Source organism: Artibeus jamaicensis, unplaced genomic scaffold (genome assembly GCF_021234435.1).
Source record: "Artibeus jamaicensis isolate MK-2021 breed Jamaican fruit bat unplaced genomic scaffold, CSHL_Jam_final contig_233, whole genome shotgun sequence".
Lineage (NCBI taxonomy): Eukaryota > Metazoa > Chordata > Mammalia > Chiroptera > Phyllostomidae > Artibeus > Artibeus jamaicensis.
In genome coordinates this window covers 47,450,149-47,464,166 of record NW_026521486.1, presented here as the reverse complement: position 1 = coordinate 47,464,166, position 14,018 = coordinate 47,450,149, and the positions used below count along the sequence as shown (strand labels likewise).

At 49.9% G+C, this 14,018-nt stretch overlaps 1 protein-coding gene across 1 annotated transcript in view; it reads left to right on the top strand.

Moving 5' to 3' along the window:
* The first annotated feature begins 6,978 nt into the window (after positions 1-6,978).
* Positions 6,979-14,018, top strand: part of VDR (vitamin D receptor) — a 56,389-nt gene continuing 49,349 nt past the window's right edge. Inside the window, exons 1-3 of the mRNA XM_037135560.2 lie at positions 6,979-7,040; positions 10,269-10,316; positions 10,765-10,852. Coding sequence (XP_036991455.2) covers positions 10,784-10,852 — 69 coding nt within the window. The 5' untranslated portion in view covers positions 6,979-7,040; positions 10,269-10,316; positions 10,765-10,783. The remainder of the gene's footprint in view (positions 7,041-10,268; positions 10,317-10,764; positions 10,853-14,018) is intronic.

Here is a 14,018-nt window from a genome sequence, read left to right as displayed (position 1 = left end):
CAAAATCAACCTCTCTATCAGTGTTGTCACAACTAATAGTATCAGTCCAAAGTTTAGGCCTCATGGACTGGGGGAGGATACAAGAGAGGAAAAGGTGAGGTAGAGATGTGTGTTTCTTGAGAGTCTCAACTCCCAACAATGGTAAAAATGGTTGAATTTCTCCAATCATCTCTAGGGAGCAGCAGTGGATATTTGGACATATGCCTGTGGGATTTACTTCCAATTCCTGCTGAGATCGAGCATAAGGTTCAGGACAGGGAGCTGGGATACCAAGATTATGTCAAAAACATAGAACACAAATTCAACTGCTGTAACTTATTGTTCTGAGTCCAGCATCCTTCAGAACCTTCATCCCAACCCTGTGAGGAGCCCATAAGTTGTGTTTCCATGACTGGATACCTGAACTACTTGCTTAAATGCTCTCTCTTGATCTATCTTCACCCATGTTTTGGGTTTCACTAGAGGGGAAGGAGAAAGGCAGTAAGAATGCGGGGAAATGTTGACAAATGAAATAATCTTTTCCTTTCTGGGCAGCTCCAAGTCCACTCATTGACCACCATCTCTGGATGGCCCTTAAACTCCTCAGCACTTGACAGATGTGACTGACAGATGAGGAGCCTAGTGGTGAATAATGCATGGAGCTATGTGAGATAAACCGGGGAGAAGAGGGAGGCGGGAAGGAAAGTTTTAAGAAGGAGTACTTGGCTTTTCTGGACAGAGAAGAAGAGTGGGTGGAGGAAGGGTAAAGGGTAAAACATTCCACTGAGATGAGACCTGTTAAGGAGGGATGGGAAGCCCTGATGTTTTGGACCTCTTCACCATGTTCTTTCTGGGCTTGGAAGCTGCTACTTAAAAGTCAGTCAAGCTGGTTATCCCTCCTTCCCAAGTTCCAGGAACCTCATCTGAGTGACAGCTCTTGGGAATGTAGGTTGAAGGAAGGTTTCGGTGGTGGCCGAACTAAGAGTTTGCAGGCACTGTCCTATTCCTATTTGCCACAGTAGGCCACCTCCCCCTTTCCTGCTGGTAGCCATTGCCTAGAGAGTTTGTGTTGATTGCGTCTCTGGTTTAATCTGCTCACGGGCTTGTGGCACCAGATTATTAGCAGCTACGGTCCCAGACACAGATCACAGTGAATTCTACCTGGATCTTGCCTCAGACCCTGATTAAATAAGCCAACCATTTAGTTTCTCTGCCTTCAACAGATTCTCTCATACACACACAGAGTGCGCTTCTATTTCCCCATGAAGCAGATGGAAGAGGAGACACACGGTGGTGAAAGAGTGAGACCTGAATTTTAAAGCAGTGGATGTGGCCTCTAGGTCCTGCTTTGAAACTCACCGATTATAAACTTGGATGGGTCTCCAAAACTTGCTGCACCCTTTGAGTCTAATCCTACTTCTTTCTTCCCTAGAGCAGAGGTCTCCAGGGGAGGGTGAGCTACTGGGTACAGGAGGACAGTATCAGAGGGTTGCTTTTTGATATTTTAGGTCTTAAAAAATAAGTTTTACTATGTTTAACATATAGATTGACTCTGGCACCTGGACTTGGCCATCTTATCATCATCTGAGGTCTGTTGGGTGAGGTACCTGAGTGTGAAGAAGCAGTGTCAGGGAATTCAGTCAAAAGTTTCAAAAGTATCAGGAACATCATTTGACATACAAATTATACTCATTCATGTTGATGAGAAATCTCACCCTAACTGTGCAGTGTGACTTGACATGTGAGCTAACGCTAGAACGTTTAAAATCACATTCATATATGGGAATGACAAGGGTTTTTTTTTTGCCAATGAGGTTTTACAATTGTAAAAGTTTAGAGGCCACTTCTCAGTTGTAGGACATGGGACATGTGGGCGATCCAAAGCAACACTACACCACGGTCCTGTAGTCCAGAGTAAACTCCGCGGAAGTGGAGGTGGACACCAGGAACATCAGTTTCAACAATGGCAACGTGTTTCATGACAGAAGACATTACAACAGAGAGAGGTATTGGTATCGGGCAGTATCTCTGTTCCAGGTCAGAGACCAAGGGCACAGGAGAAGAGCTGTCAGCACACACACCTTTCCGGAGTTGGGGCCCCAGGGGAGAGTTGTTTAATGCATTCCTGGGCTTCTTAGAGAATGTCCTTTTCTGTTCTGCAGAGTGAAGCAGGCATGCCCACGGTGAGGCTTGCAGGGCGCTTGCTCATTGGTATGAAGAAAAAGAGATCCTTGCCTCATCGCCCTCCTTCCCTGGCGGCCTTCCTCTGGGAGGGAGGCTTCCTTTGGAAACAGTCAGCCTTCCCCTCTGACCCTTCCAGCAGCAATGTGGTGCTTTCTCCTGCTCCCAGGACACCTACCCCATTCCACAGAGCCTCTTATCTTACCTCCCTCGCTGGGCTCTCCCACAAGACACTCTTCCCTAGAGGAACAAAATCAGACTTCTCCAAGGGTGAGGGGGTAGGGGTCACTTTATCTCATACCAGAGTTGTTGTAGCAGTTGTAAAACTTACAGCCACAGGAGTCGTAGATGGGAAAGGACCCTGAGCCTCTTGTTTATTCCTCTGGTCTCTGTGGTTAGGGTTGGGGCTCGAAGAATCATTATTGTCTGCTGGGGTTTGTATGGGAGCCAAGCAAATACCTGGGAGCTTGGGAGAGCTCTGGAGTTGCCTCTGCCTGGAAGTGCAGGTGGGAGTAAACGCCTTCCTTCATCCGGCCCCAAGGCTCTGTTCTACAGTGCCAGCAGACACTGCGTGAGGGCCGGCAGACTGGCAGCCTAGGGCTCGAGGCGGTGGGAGCAGGTGGTAAAGACAAGTGCCAACAACCCTGAGGATGGAGACATGAGCTGGGCTACTGGGAATGGAGCCCTGGAGCCAGACAGATTTGGATCGAATAATCAACGGTGCCCAGTGCTCTCTAGGGCAGGCTAAGAGTGTGGACACTTCTCACGGCTTTGCACACAACTCCCCAAGCTGTCCTGTTCTGGTGGAGTTAGGATTTCTCAGATGCCATAAAACTTCCTGAGGTTGAAAGAACCCCCCAAACCTGGAACATGCAGGAGCATGGTAGGACAACAGCAAAGTTTAGACCACAAAGGCAAACACTGAGGAGGTTCATCCTGCTTCAGCAACTTAACCCTGACCACGTGGCCCTGAAGGGAGAGTCCTCTGAAGCCCCGGAGCCACCGTGGAGCCACCATGGGGTTCTGAGGGTGCTCTGTGTAAGCCGGGCTGGTCTCTCAAAGGCCTTTCTGGGAATCTGGCATTGCAGGTGTTAAATGAGGGCATCCTGTGATGAGGGGCTTTTTCAAACTTTGGGTCACAATCCATTATGGACTGTGTAATCAAACTGGCAGATCCCTAAAAGAAAGACAGAAAGACAAAAGGAAGGGAATAGAAAAGGATAAAAAGCAGTGCAGAGTGTCTCTTGTTTAATAAAACTTATATATAGGCATGGGTACACTAGGTCATGAAAAAACCATATTTCTTAGTATGGGTTGCAGTTAAAATTCTGAAAAACACTGTCTTGGAAAGACACTGTTGTTTGGGTTGATTTCACTGTTTCCAGCTTCCTTCCTTCACTTTCACCACCTGGAACATAAATGCAGAGAACAGCCCTCCCAAGGCATCGAAAAGATAAATGAATTAACCTTTCTGGACTGGCCTTAATTATTATTATTTTTTTAAATCTCTAAAACAAGGGAACTGTCTGGGAGGCCTGGTGGTTTCTGCCTCTATGAATCCATGACTCTGTGTCTCTCAGAATGTTCTCTGGGAATTGGCTGAGTGAGAGGCTCCCATTCATTCCCACCGTGCCCATAACCATAAAATTTCTAAGGGGAAAAAAGGGCCCTAAAAAAAGGAAAGGCAAACAGTTTGATGGGAGTGCTCCAGGGAGAGCTCAAAGGGCACATTTTACCTGGAGAGCAGCCTCTGGACAGCTTAGAAACCTCTGTCCCTGGGGACAGGGTCTCTGGGAACCTCTCAGGGACCAGGTGATCTACTGCAGCCACGGCAAGACGCGGTGCTTCGAGGACAGTGACCAGCCTGCGGTAGAAAGGAGCCCCCCAGCTGAGGAGAGCAGCCTGCCCGACCACCCACAGGCACCTGGAGCCTGGCACAGAGGCTGAAAGGCCAGGCTTAGCCTTTTCCCAGATTTTGTGAAATGAAATTCACTGAGGTGGCCTCAGCCTGGCATCTCTGAAATTGTTTCTCCCGGGCAGGTCACACCTGGAAGGGCACTTTGTTTTTACACAGACCACTGAGTCTACATAAAACATAGTGTCCTGCGCTTAGCAAGTGCCCAGTGGATGGTCCCTAAAGTGATTTTTCAGAGATTAAAAACTGATAAAAAACACAATTTGAACATTCTATAAGGACTTCCCCTCCCAGGGACAAGTGAGAATACAAGAAATGTTACCTTTTGGGAAAGGAAAGAAAAAATTAGTGGTTCATCAGAGGTTCTGGTACATGTACCATGGCTGTCAGGCTAGAGGAGTTTAAAGCTATTAATTCTCATACGGGAATGCTGTCTGCCATCAAGATCTTGCAGAGAACAGGGTATGGATAGCAACCTCCCTTCCCAGTCCCTGGCTAGGAAGAAGCAAGATCAGGAGACAATTTGTGATTACAACAAAACTGGGAGAAGTGAATCTCACATATTTTATTTTTACAGTTCCACAAAATAACCTTCTTTCTAAGAATAAAGCTAAAGTAAAAAGATCCATCTTTGTTCAATACAAATACAAGATGACTCATTATGAGGTGATAGAACATGCAATACCGAGAATACATGCTACAAAGACCAGAGAACTGATAGGTCATTCTGGCCTGAACATGTTAGGAAAGGCCTAATGTGACTGCTGGGATCTGAAAGGAGAGGCTCTGGAGAGACAGATAAGAACGTGAAGTTCAGGCTGTTAGGGGAAGGTACAAAGAACTTGGTTAGGGACACAGTGATGGGACCAATAACACAGTGTGTGTGTGGGGGGGCGTGATGATATCTATAATCCTGCAAATCTGCCAAACCCAGAGCTTCTGAGTTCTCCAAGGCTGGGTTATTTAGATCATGGTTCAACAGGTAAAAAGCTCATGGCCATAATTTTTTTGAGAAGCAGCAAGGAACAGTGTAGAGTGCAGAGAGGAGACCTGGGTCCAAGCAGCTCCCCAGCTGGAAGAACTTCAACCACTCTGACAACTCTGCATACCAGCTGTACAATGGAGAGAGAATTTCCCACTCTGCCTGACTCATCAGTTGCAGAGCTGTGAAGAGAGACTAAAAGTCAATACTACGGAACACTGAGTACTCATCTTCTACCACTTTTGGATAAGGTTTATTTTCAAGAGGCCAGGTCTACCTGCTTGGCCAGTAAAGCTCCACAGAAGTGACTTCCAAGGCATTACCTCTTTCCAGAGGCTTGTGGTACTTCCTAAGAATGCCCCAAAGCACTGATTGACAGATTTCTTCTTATATTCTACTTCCTGTGAGAATTACTGCTGGCTTTCCTGTAATGCTTTGGGCAAGGAAATTCTTTTACTTTCATTGCAGGTGACAAGCCATCCATCAGACTAGCAGGATCTCCAAAGGGGCACATTCCTTCATGTGTTTCTCAGAACAGATTCTGGTCCACTCCCTAGTTCAATCAAACTGTGTGTTCCCTATTTTGTTAAAGCTTTCCAGAGAAAAAGCTTCCATGGTACTCCCTTAATGGATCGTTTCAGTGCTTAACAATCCTCACCTTTTGAAGGTTCTTCCTTCTGTTTAGACTCAGTCCATTTTCCTTGATCCAGTTATTGAGAGGGGCTGGTTATCACACAGTCCAGCAGAGCTGTCCTTGAAATGGTTCAGGAGCCACTGCACCAGCAGACTGGCGGGGCTCTAGTACTGTCCTTCATCTGCGTGAGGCTGGGCAAATCGCTTAACCTCTCCATGCCTTAATTTCCCACCTGCTCAATTTGTCCACCTGAACCATAGTTTCCTCCTTTATTAAAGGCAATCTCTACCCTGACTAATGGAGGTCACCAGTTGCGTGGTGACCTGGTGGGCATCTCAATTGTAGAACAGAAGTTTGTAGTTACTATTTCCGTATACAATTTCCCATTGGACAGTGAACTTTAAGAAGGAGGGAACCATGTCTTTTTCATCTCTCCTCTAGCATCTAGAGCGGTGCTAACCTAACACATTGCCAAAGAAGCGGAGTAATTTTTAGCCCAAATGTTCTAGGGCGAGTATTCCGCATCCATTTACAATTCCAGGTTTCGGGATGTATTCTACCTCTGCTCTTCCCTTCACACCAATTGTCAGATGGTAGGGTTTGGGGGAGATGTGGGGGTTGGGGACCAGGGCCCGGGGAAACCAAGACTAAGCTCACTTGGAAGAGGTTCGCGACAGGCCAGGAACGTGGTCAGTCGGGTCGCAAGTGGGGACGACCATACAACTCTACTTTGGCCACATTTTTCCGTTTGCTCTCTTACTTGAGCGTGTGGGGTTGGGCTGAGCTCCCTGGAGCTCTGCAGAAGTAACAGCGGCGCCCGGGATTTCCCAGGAGCGCGGTGAGAACCCTTGGTGCCGGCCGCAGGCGCCCCCCAGCGCCGCGAAGATGAAGTCCTGACCGGGTCAGCTCAGGTGGGGGTGACGCACCTGAAGAGGCCTCCGCTGCAAGCTGGGTGGAACCACAGCAGCAGGGAGTAGGGGGATACATCACAGATGATCCAGGCGGAAGCGTTGATGTGCACACACATAAACATCGAAAACTCTCACGCACGGAGGACAGAGGCATGCTTTGCCTTGTGGACGTCAGTCGTGAAGGACTACACCGGGCAGAGTCTCTCAAACCACAGTGCCATGGTTGATTCCAAGTCCAAAATGGTTGCAGCACCGATGGAGCTCTTGGCAAGCAGAGACTGGACCTGTGGGCGGGGCCAAGGAGCGGGGGCGGGTATGGAGGCGGGGTCTAGAGGGGGCGGGGCCAGGTGCTGGGCTGTCTCTGCTTGTCAAAAGGCAGCAGCCGAGCCTCAGGCACCGGGAGCGCGGAGCAACGTGCCCACCAGCTCGCCAGACCAGGTGAGGCCCCGGGAGCGGCAGGGAAGGGGGTCCTCGTGTCGGCATTAGGCCCAGTGTGGGGGCGTCGGGATATCAGGCCCGAGTGCCCCGGTGCAAGCACTATAGCCTAAGTCGCAGGGGCAAACTTGGTGACTAAGATCTGGGCTGTCGTGCCATGAGGCTGGGGCACCGAAGGGACACTGTGGTCTGAGGAACAGCTGAAGTTTGTGCCAGGCTGGCGAGGGAGCAGCGACCTCTTTGGCGCTCAAGCAGCTTAACGCAGAAATACTCCGCTAACACAGTGCTCAGCACTTGGGCGACAAAAAGCATTTGTTTCCTTCCTCTGTTGGGGTGCCTCGGCATGGAGTGGTGGAATAAGAAAAGGAGAGACTGGCTGCTGATGGAGCTAAGTCTCTAAGGGTGGAGTGTGTACCCTTATTATCTTGTAGGACCCAGGTATGGTCACCTGCTGTCGTGGAGTTGGATCTTTTAAGTAGAGTCTTTTTCTTTACTTGACTTTTTTTTTTTTTTTAACAACCAATGATTTTAGACATAGTTGGCCCTAGGGCACTGGACATATTTTTCAGGAGATATCCATAAATGTCCAGCAGAACTCAGGGGCAAGCATCTAATAGAGGAGGGGGCTCAGGGAGTAGTTTCTGTTTGGGAAGTGAGAGGTTGGCATGCTGTGGGCCATGAGTGAGGAGGATTCAGGGGAAGTATCTAGGAGGGAACATGTGCTCTCCAGGGAGCAGTAGACACTGCCAGCCTGTCCCATGGGCTACTGAGGCTGTGACCCAGGCCGTCTGGGCTGAGGGAGCCCCGGGTCTCTGAGCCCGGGCCCTTCCCGCATCTACTCCTCCTCCTTCTCCTCCTCCTCTTCCTCCTCCTCCTCTCTGTGGTGAGTGAGTCAGCCTCCTGTCTGGGCTCAGTTGCAGCCAGAAGGGCCAGAGCCCAGGCAGGCATTTGGGCAGGCATTTTCGGAGCATTGCTGAAGCTCTCCTGGGCAGAGTTCAGCTCTGCTCCAGCTCCCTGCTGGAAGGCTGTCTTCCTCGTGGCTAGTGATGGCCACTTCTGAAGAAAACACCCAACACAGCGATGATTATGGGATGGCTGTGATATGACTCCGGAAGGGGTTGTCTGTGAAGGGATTATGGCTTTGTGGTAAATCCACATCTTTTCCTTCTAGCATCAGGAGGTGCATCCCAGCACCACAGACTTTTACGAGCCCCTCATTCCGTCTCTGCCTAGTGATCTTATTAGCTGCCCATCTCTGTTAGTGAGGTGGGTGTGCACAAGAAACAGGAAGGTTTGGGACTAGGGAAACCATGATGTTGGCAAAGAAGGTTCTGAGCCAGGGTAGGAACTGCGGGTGGTTTGCTGAGGCAGAGATGGACTGTCTGGACCCTGGAGCCTCACCTCTATGAACCGAGAGTGCTGTGCATTGGGGGGCCTTCCTCATCCCTACCTTGTCCAAGTGCTGGAGGGATTGTGGGTCCTTCTAGAATGATGCGCAGTTCGACATGGAGATAGTAAGATTGCAAGTTTTTCTCTGGCTTTTGTTTTGGGTGCTTCAGACCCATGAGCAGAAATTGAGGCCCCAGAACCCATTGCCCCTCACTCAACTGGCCTCTCTGCACCCATTTGAGAAGATTCCACAACCAGACTGTGGGACTGACTCAAACTGAAAAAAGGCTGGGGAATTCACAGTCTGTACTCCAGCTGGTCCTCTGGCTTCTGTTCGGCTGGCCCCTCATCGGCCGCAACTTGGACCCTTTCCATGGTAAAGGGTTAGGAAGGGTGGGAGAGAGAAAGGGTAAGATGAGAGGAGAGTGGGATAAGGAAGGAGTGAAGGGAAGGAGTGAAAGGAAGAGTTAGAAAGCTTTCCTGACCACTCATAGCTCTTAAGCCAAGACTTTATTTCTATAAATATTGTGGAAGGCCTGGTGCTGTTTGAGGTGCACTGATTACTGGTATTTAGAGTTTCTCAGTCTCCCTCCCCTCTTCAACCTCAGAACTAATCTTCTTTTGGGACTAAGTCCCAGAGGAAGCACCAAGAAGCCCTCCTGAACTCTCACCTTTCACTTCCAGAAAACCGATGTGTTCCGTGAGGAAGGCGTGCGGCTCAGTGGGCCAGACCACATGGTTGCCCCAGACAGGAGAGGATGTTCCCCTTGCTCAGTTCTTCACCCCACATCCTTAGGAGGCAGCTACCATCTTGGCTGAGATCTGCCTCTGCTGGGAACCTGCTGTTGTCAAGGTCTAGTGGCCAGGGAGCCAAAGTCAGGAGCCCCGGAGGTCTGAGCTGAGATGGCATTCTGGTTTGTTACTGGGCAGGATATGTTATAGGGTTCCTGTTTTCTATTTGTCACTCTGCCAAGTCTGTTTGGGTGCAGGTAGAGGGAAGTAAGGAAATGACAGGATTTGAGGAAGAGTCCAGCATGGTGCCTGGCCCCCGAGGGATGACAGGAAGCAGAACCCACCGAACCAGGCCTCTTCCCTGAGTAGCTCTGGGTCTGGCATGGGCAGCTCTCCCTCCACTACTGTTCAGTCCTGAGGGATTCAGCTGGGCGGCAAGCAGCCTAGCTGCTGCTCTGGACCACCAGGGTCTCATGCTACTTGCATTTCTCTCTAATTGCCCCTCGACTCTCCTGTGTCAGTGTCTGCCTGGGTGTGCTAGAGAGTGACCGTGTAATTTATTCTCTAAACTGGGAAACTTTTGAGTGAGAAGGAGTGCTACTCACAGTTCTGCCAGCACGATATCCCAAAACTGTCCAGGGAGAAGTGGCACAGTTAGTTAGTTATGCTAGTGAATGCCATTTGAGACCTGGTGAAGTTCACAGAGGGGAGGTGGGTGGGAATGGGTTTAATTAGGAGGAGAAAATGAGGGTGGTGTTTAATGAGGAGGGGATGGTGGAGGTAGCTTAATCCCGAGAGCAACCTCAACCTTCCTCCCCGCACCCCGAGCCGCTCCCCTGTGTTACTGGCCAATTCCACTCTTCCCCCTGAGGGCAGTGCTGCTCCCAGGTACCCTCTCCCAGGGCGCTAACCTAGTGCTCATTCTGGTGACTTCGTTTCACCCTTGACTGTGACCCGCTTCACCTTTGGCTTTCCTGCCCCACCCCTACCTCAGACAGGGACAGCGAGGCCAATTCCCCTTCAGCTGCCCCTGGGGGGATCGGATTTATCATGGGGCCAAGTCTAGGCCCGATGCTTCCTCTTCCCTCTTCCCCCATTTCTGCTTTCCAGATCTCGGGGAGCCACACCATTCCACAGGAAAGTCCAGCTCTAAATCAGGTAAACAACCAGGAAGGGAAGGGTAGTCAAACCTTGCCCATGTGGAGGAAGGGCACAGGTCACTTGTGATCGGGTTCCGGGGAAATGGGAGGCAGAGTGAAAGCCGGAGCCAGAGGGAAGCTGCTCATCAGGAGTCGGGGTCAGTGTGTTGGCCACTGTAGGTTGACTCCCTGGTCTGGTCTGCCTGTTGGGGAAATGGTCCAGGGTGGAGACAGGCTGTTCTTGCTCAACCCAAGCCATAGGCGTTGGTGGCAGTCACTGCATCCTGCCCTGGTGATATGTGGAAGAGAAACTGCCCTCCCTTCTGAGTTGTTGGTTCTTGTGGTCCAGATGCTCAGGGTGGGCTCCCTGGAGAGTCCCCAGGGGAACTGTCTTTGAGTGACTGGAATGTCATTGTGGAGGGATGGGACCTCCTTGATGTCTGCAGTGATTCCATCTACCCTGGCAGGAAGGAGGTCATTCTCATCATGACAGATGACAAATGGCAGGTGAAGACCTCTTGGGAAGTCCCGTCTTTTGAAGTGACTTATGGGGAGGTAGGAACGGGAGAGACCCCCGGGGCCTGCAGGGGGAGGGGCGTCTGGGGGGGTAAAGGGCAGGGGTGAGAGGCAAAAGTGGCAGGCTTCTGAGTGTGTCTAGTGTGTGTCATGCTTCTGCAAACCTGCCCTGCAGGTCCCGTGCCCAGGAATAGACCAAGCAGTGTTCCCAGAACCTGATGCCACACAAAGTCCCCATTCTGCACAGGGGAGAGTCCTGGCCCTGAGCAGGGCGTGGGCATCTCCACCAGCGGGAAAGTGGAGTTTGGGCAGGACCCAGCAGCTGGTTCCTGGGAAGCTGCTCCCTCTCACTGGCCTTCTGACAGCAGGTTGAAGCTCCGAGGTGTCAGGCAAGGTGTGACCCTCAAGGCACTGTGGGGCACCCGGGAGGCTGGACGCTTTGCTGTAGACGCATTCGGTGTGTGCCACCTGCTGGCACTGGAGCCAGAGCTCCAGGAACAGCTACTCCCTGAGCACTCAGCTCAGGAGTCCCGCTGCTGTGCTCGGTTCATGGCCTGCACAGCCTCGAGAGACAGAACTGCTACCATGATCCTTTCTCACACGGGAAGCTGAGTCTCAGTGAGACTAAGAAGTGTGCCAGGGTGGCACAGCTGGTGAGGGAAAGTGTTGGGACTCACGCTGGGGTCGGTCTTTACCTCCATGGGACCCCACCAGCTCTGCATTTAGGAACAGCTGCAGGGTGTTTGGGGCCATGCATCGCACAGAACTGGCCTGCAATGAATGTTTGTGAGCAGCAGGGTTAGATTCACTAACTCATTTGAACAAGTTGACCTGGGAGCGAGCTTGGTTTGCCCAGAGGTTACTCTGGGGACAGTGGCGTTCCAGAAGAAGGCTCCCTCTGCCAGCACCCTCAGATTTCTGCACCTCTCCAGCAGTCCTGGGTACCTTCTTCAGGTAGAAAGAGCTAACAGGAACCAGAGGGAGAGGTACTCTGTGCAGAGTGATTGCATGGGAGCAAATAAGGCTTGAACGATCTAGAAGGCAAATAAGAAACACTCTTTCACTCTCAAACAAGCCATTGTATCGATACTCTTCTATGAGTTAAGTATACCAAGAAAAAAAAAGGCTGTTTCCCCACTGCCACCTGGGAGCTATGTTCTCCTTGTTTGCCTCTTCCCCTCCCGGCTTCCCCTAAAGAATACTCTTGAACCTCGCCACCTGGAGGGAGAAGTGGCCTCCAGCCTCATCTAACAGCAGTAACTGTGTCTGCCAGGCATTGCGCCCACGACTTTGCTTGTCTCCTTCCATCATCACAGCTTCTATGTAGAGTAAGTTCCAGTGTTCTCTCCAGCATGTATGTGGGGAAAACAAAGTTTAAAGAAGTGCAGTAATGTACTCATACTGCAAAGTTAGCCCTTGACTACAGCTCTGTACTGCTGGCTGGTGCTGGGCCTGGCCTTACAAACCACTCCAGTGCCAGAGCCCAGACACAGAGGCGGAAAGAGGAGAAAATGCTCAGCCTACCGAGCTCAGCTCTGGATCCCGGGTTCCTTGGTGTACTGCTGAAATTTTAGGCAGTGCTACTAGAAGCCATGCCAGCAGCTCAATGGAATGCATTAGACACACTTGGGGTTCAAATCCTGGCTTTATCACTTTCTAGCTTGTGGCCTTGGGCAAGTTTCTTAATCTCTCTGGATCTCAGTTTTCTCATCTATGAACTGGGGGTTATAATAACTCCCCTGTCGGAGGGCGTCGGGATTGAAGACAACATAAATCAAGTGCCTGGCATGAAATAGGCTTGGAAAAGCATGTGCAGACAGTCATTCGGTAGATATGCATCAAAGGCCTACTGTGTGCCAAGCACTATTCAAGACACTAGGAATTTAAGAGTGAAAAGGAAAGACTCTTGTGACTGTCTTCAAATGTACTAGGCCAGAAACTCACTATTGGAGAAGTCCCTTTAGAATCCAGGCATGTCTCTCTTGGCTCAACTCAAATTCAGTTCACTGACTTCTCTTTCTGTCATTTGTTAGCCCATGAGCTTGGGAAAGTTATTTCACTTCTCAGATTCTTCAATTCTTTTTGTTTATTTCTTCAATTGTGAAATACATCATACACACATGAGTGTATACTTTGCTTATGTATAGATTAGAGAGTAATATATCCTGTGCCTACCACCTGAGTGGAGAACGGAACATGTACAGTAGCTTAAAAGCCCCCCTTCCCCTGCCTGTTTGCATCCCCTTCCTCACTCTTTACCCAACGGTAATTAATATTTTGAATTTTGGTTAGTTATTTCTTTGTTTTTCTTTGTAAGTTTTCTGTGTATGTTTTTACAAAGCAATACATTTAGTTATACATGTCTTTTGAGTTTACATACATTTATGTTCTCTGTGATGCACTTTTTTTTTTACTCAATAAGTTTCTGAGATTTGTCCATGTGATACACACAGCCACAGCTCACTGGTCTTCACTTCCGTGTTGTGTTCCATTGTGAGACTACGCCACGTTTTGCGTCCTACTTCTTGTTGGTGGACATTTGGGGTGTTCCCAGTGCGGGGCTCTTACATGGGATAACACAGTTTGGAATATGTTGAGCTTTTTTCCCGGCACATGCCTAGGAATAGAATTGTTAGCTCACATGAAAATGAAATTCCATGTTTGGCAGTACTCTATGCTTGGCAGCTGTTTCACGAAGTGGTTGCACCAAAACAAAACAAAACACACAAAAGACCCCTACTCCTTACGGTAGTGAATAAAAGTCCTCATTGTTTCCTGTGCTTTCAATACTTGACACAGACTTCGTCTCTCAAAGTTGAACCAGAGGAGTTTCTGAAGTCCCTTCCAACTACGATGACTGTATCACCCTCGACTTGAGGACCTGGTTTCTGGCTTAGTTGTATGCCCGTCTGATGTGTTGCACCCGGGTCGCTCTGGTCACGCCACAGCCTGACTGAGAGCCCTGTGCAGAGCTTCTGGGTGCCGTCGAAGCCTTTCCTTACTGGGCTCCCACCAGCAGTGGGCAAGGGAGCCCACGGTTCTTCATTGTCCCCCACACTTGGCATTCTGTTCCGATCACCCAGGAGCCTGGTGTTGGTGCTGAGCCCAGGTGCTCAGTGCACTGAGTCAAGTGCACTCAGAGGGACGTGTCCTTTCCCTGGGCATGTCAATTTTGAGAAAAGGACATGGAAGTAACAGAACCCTT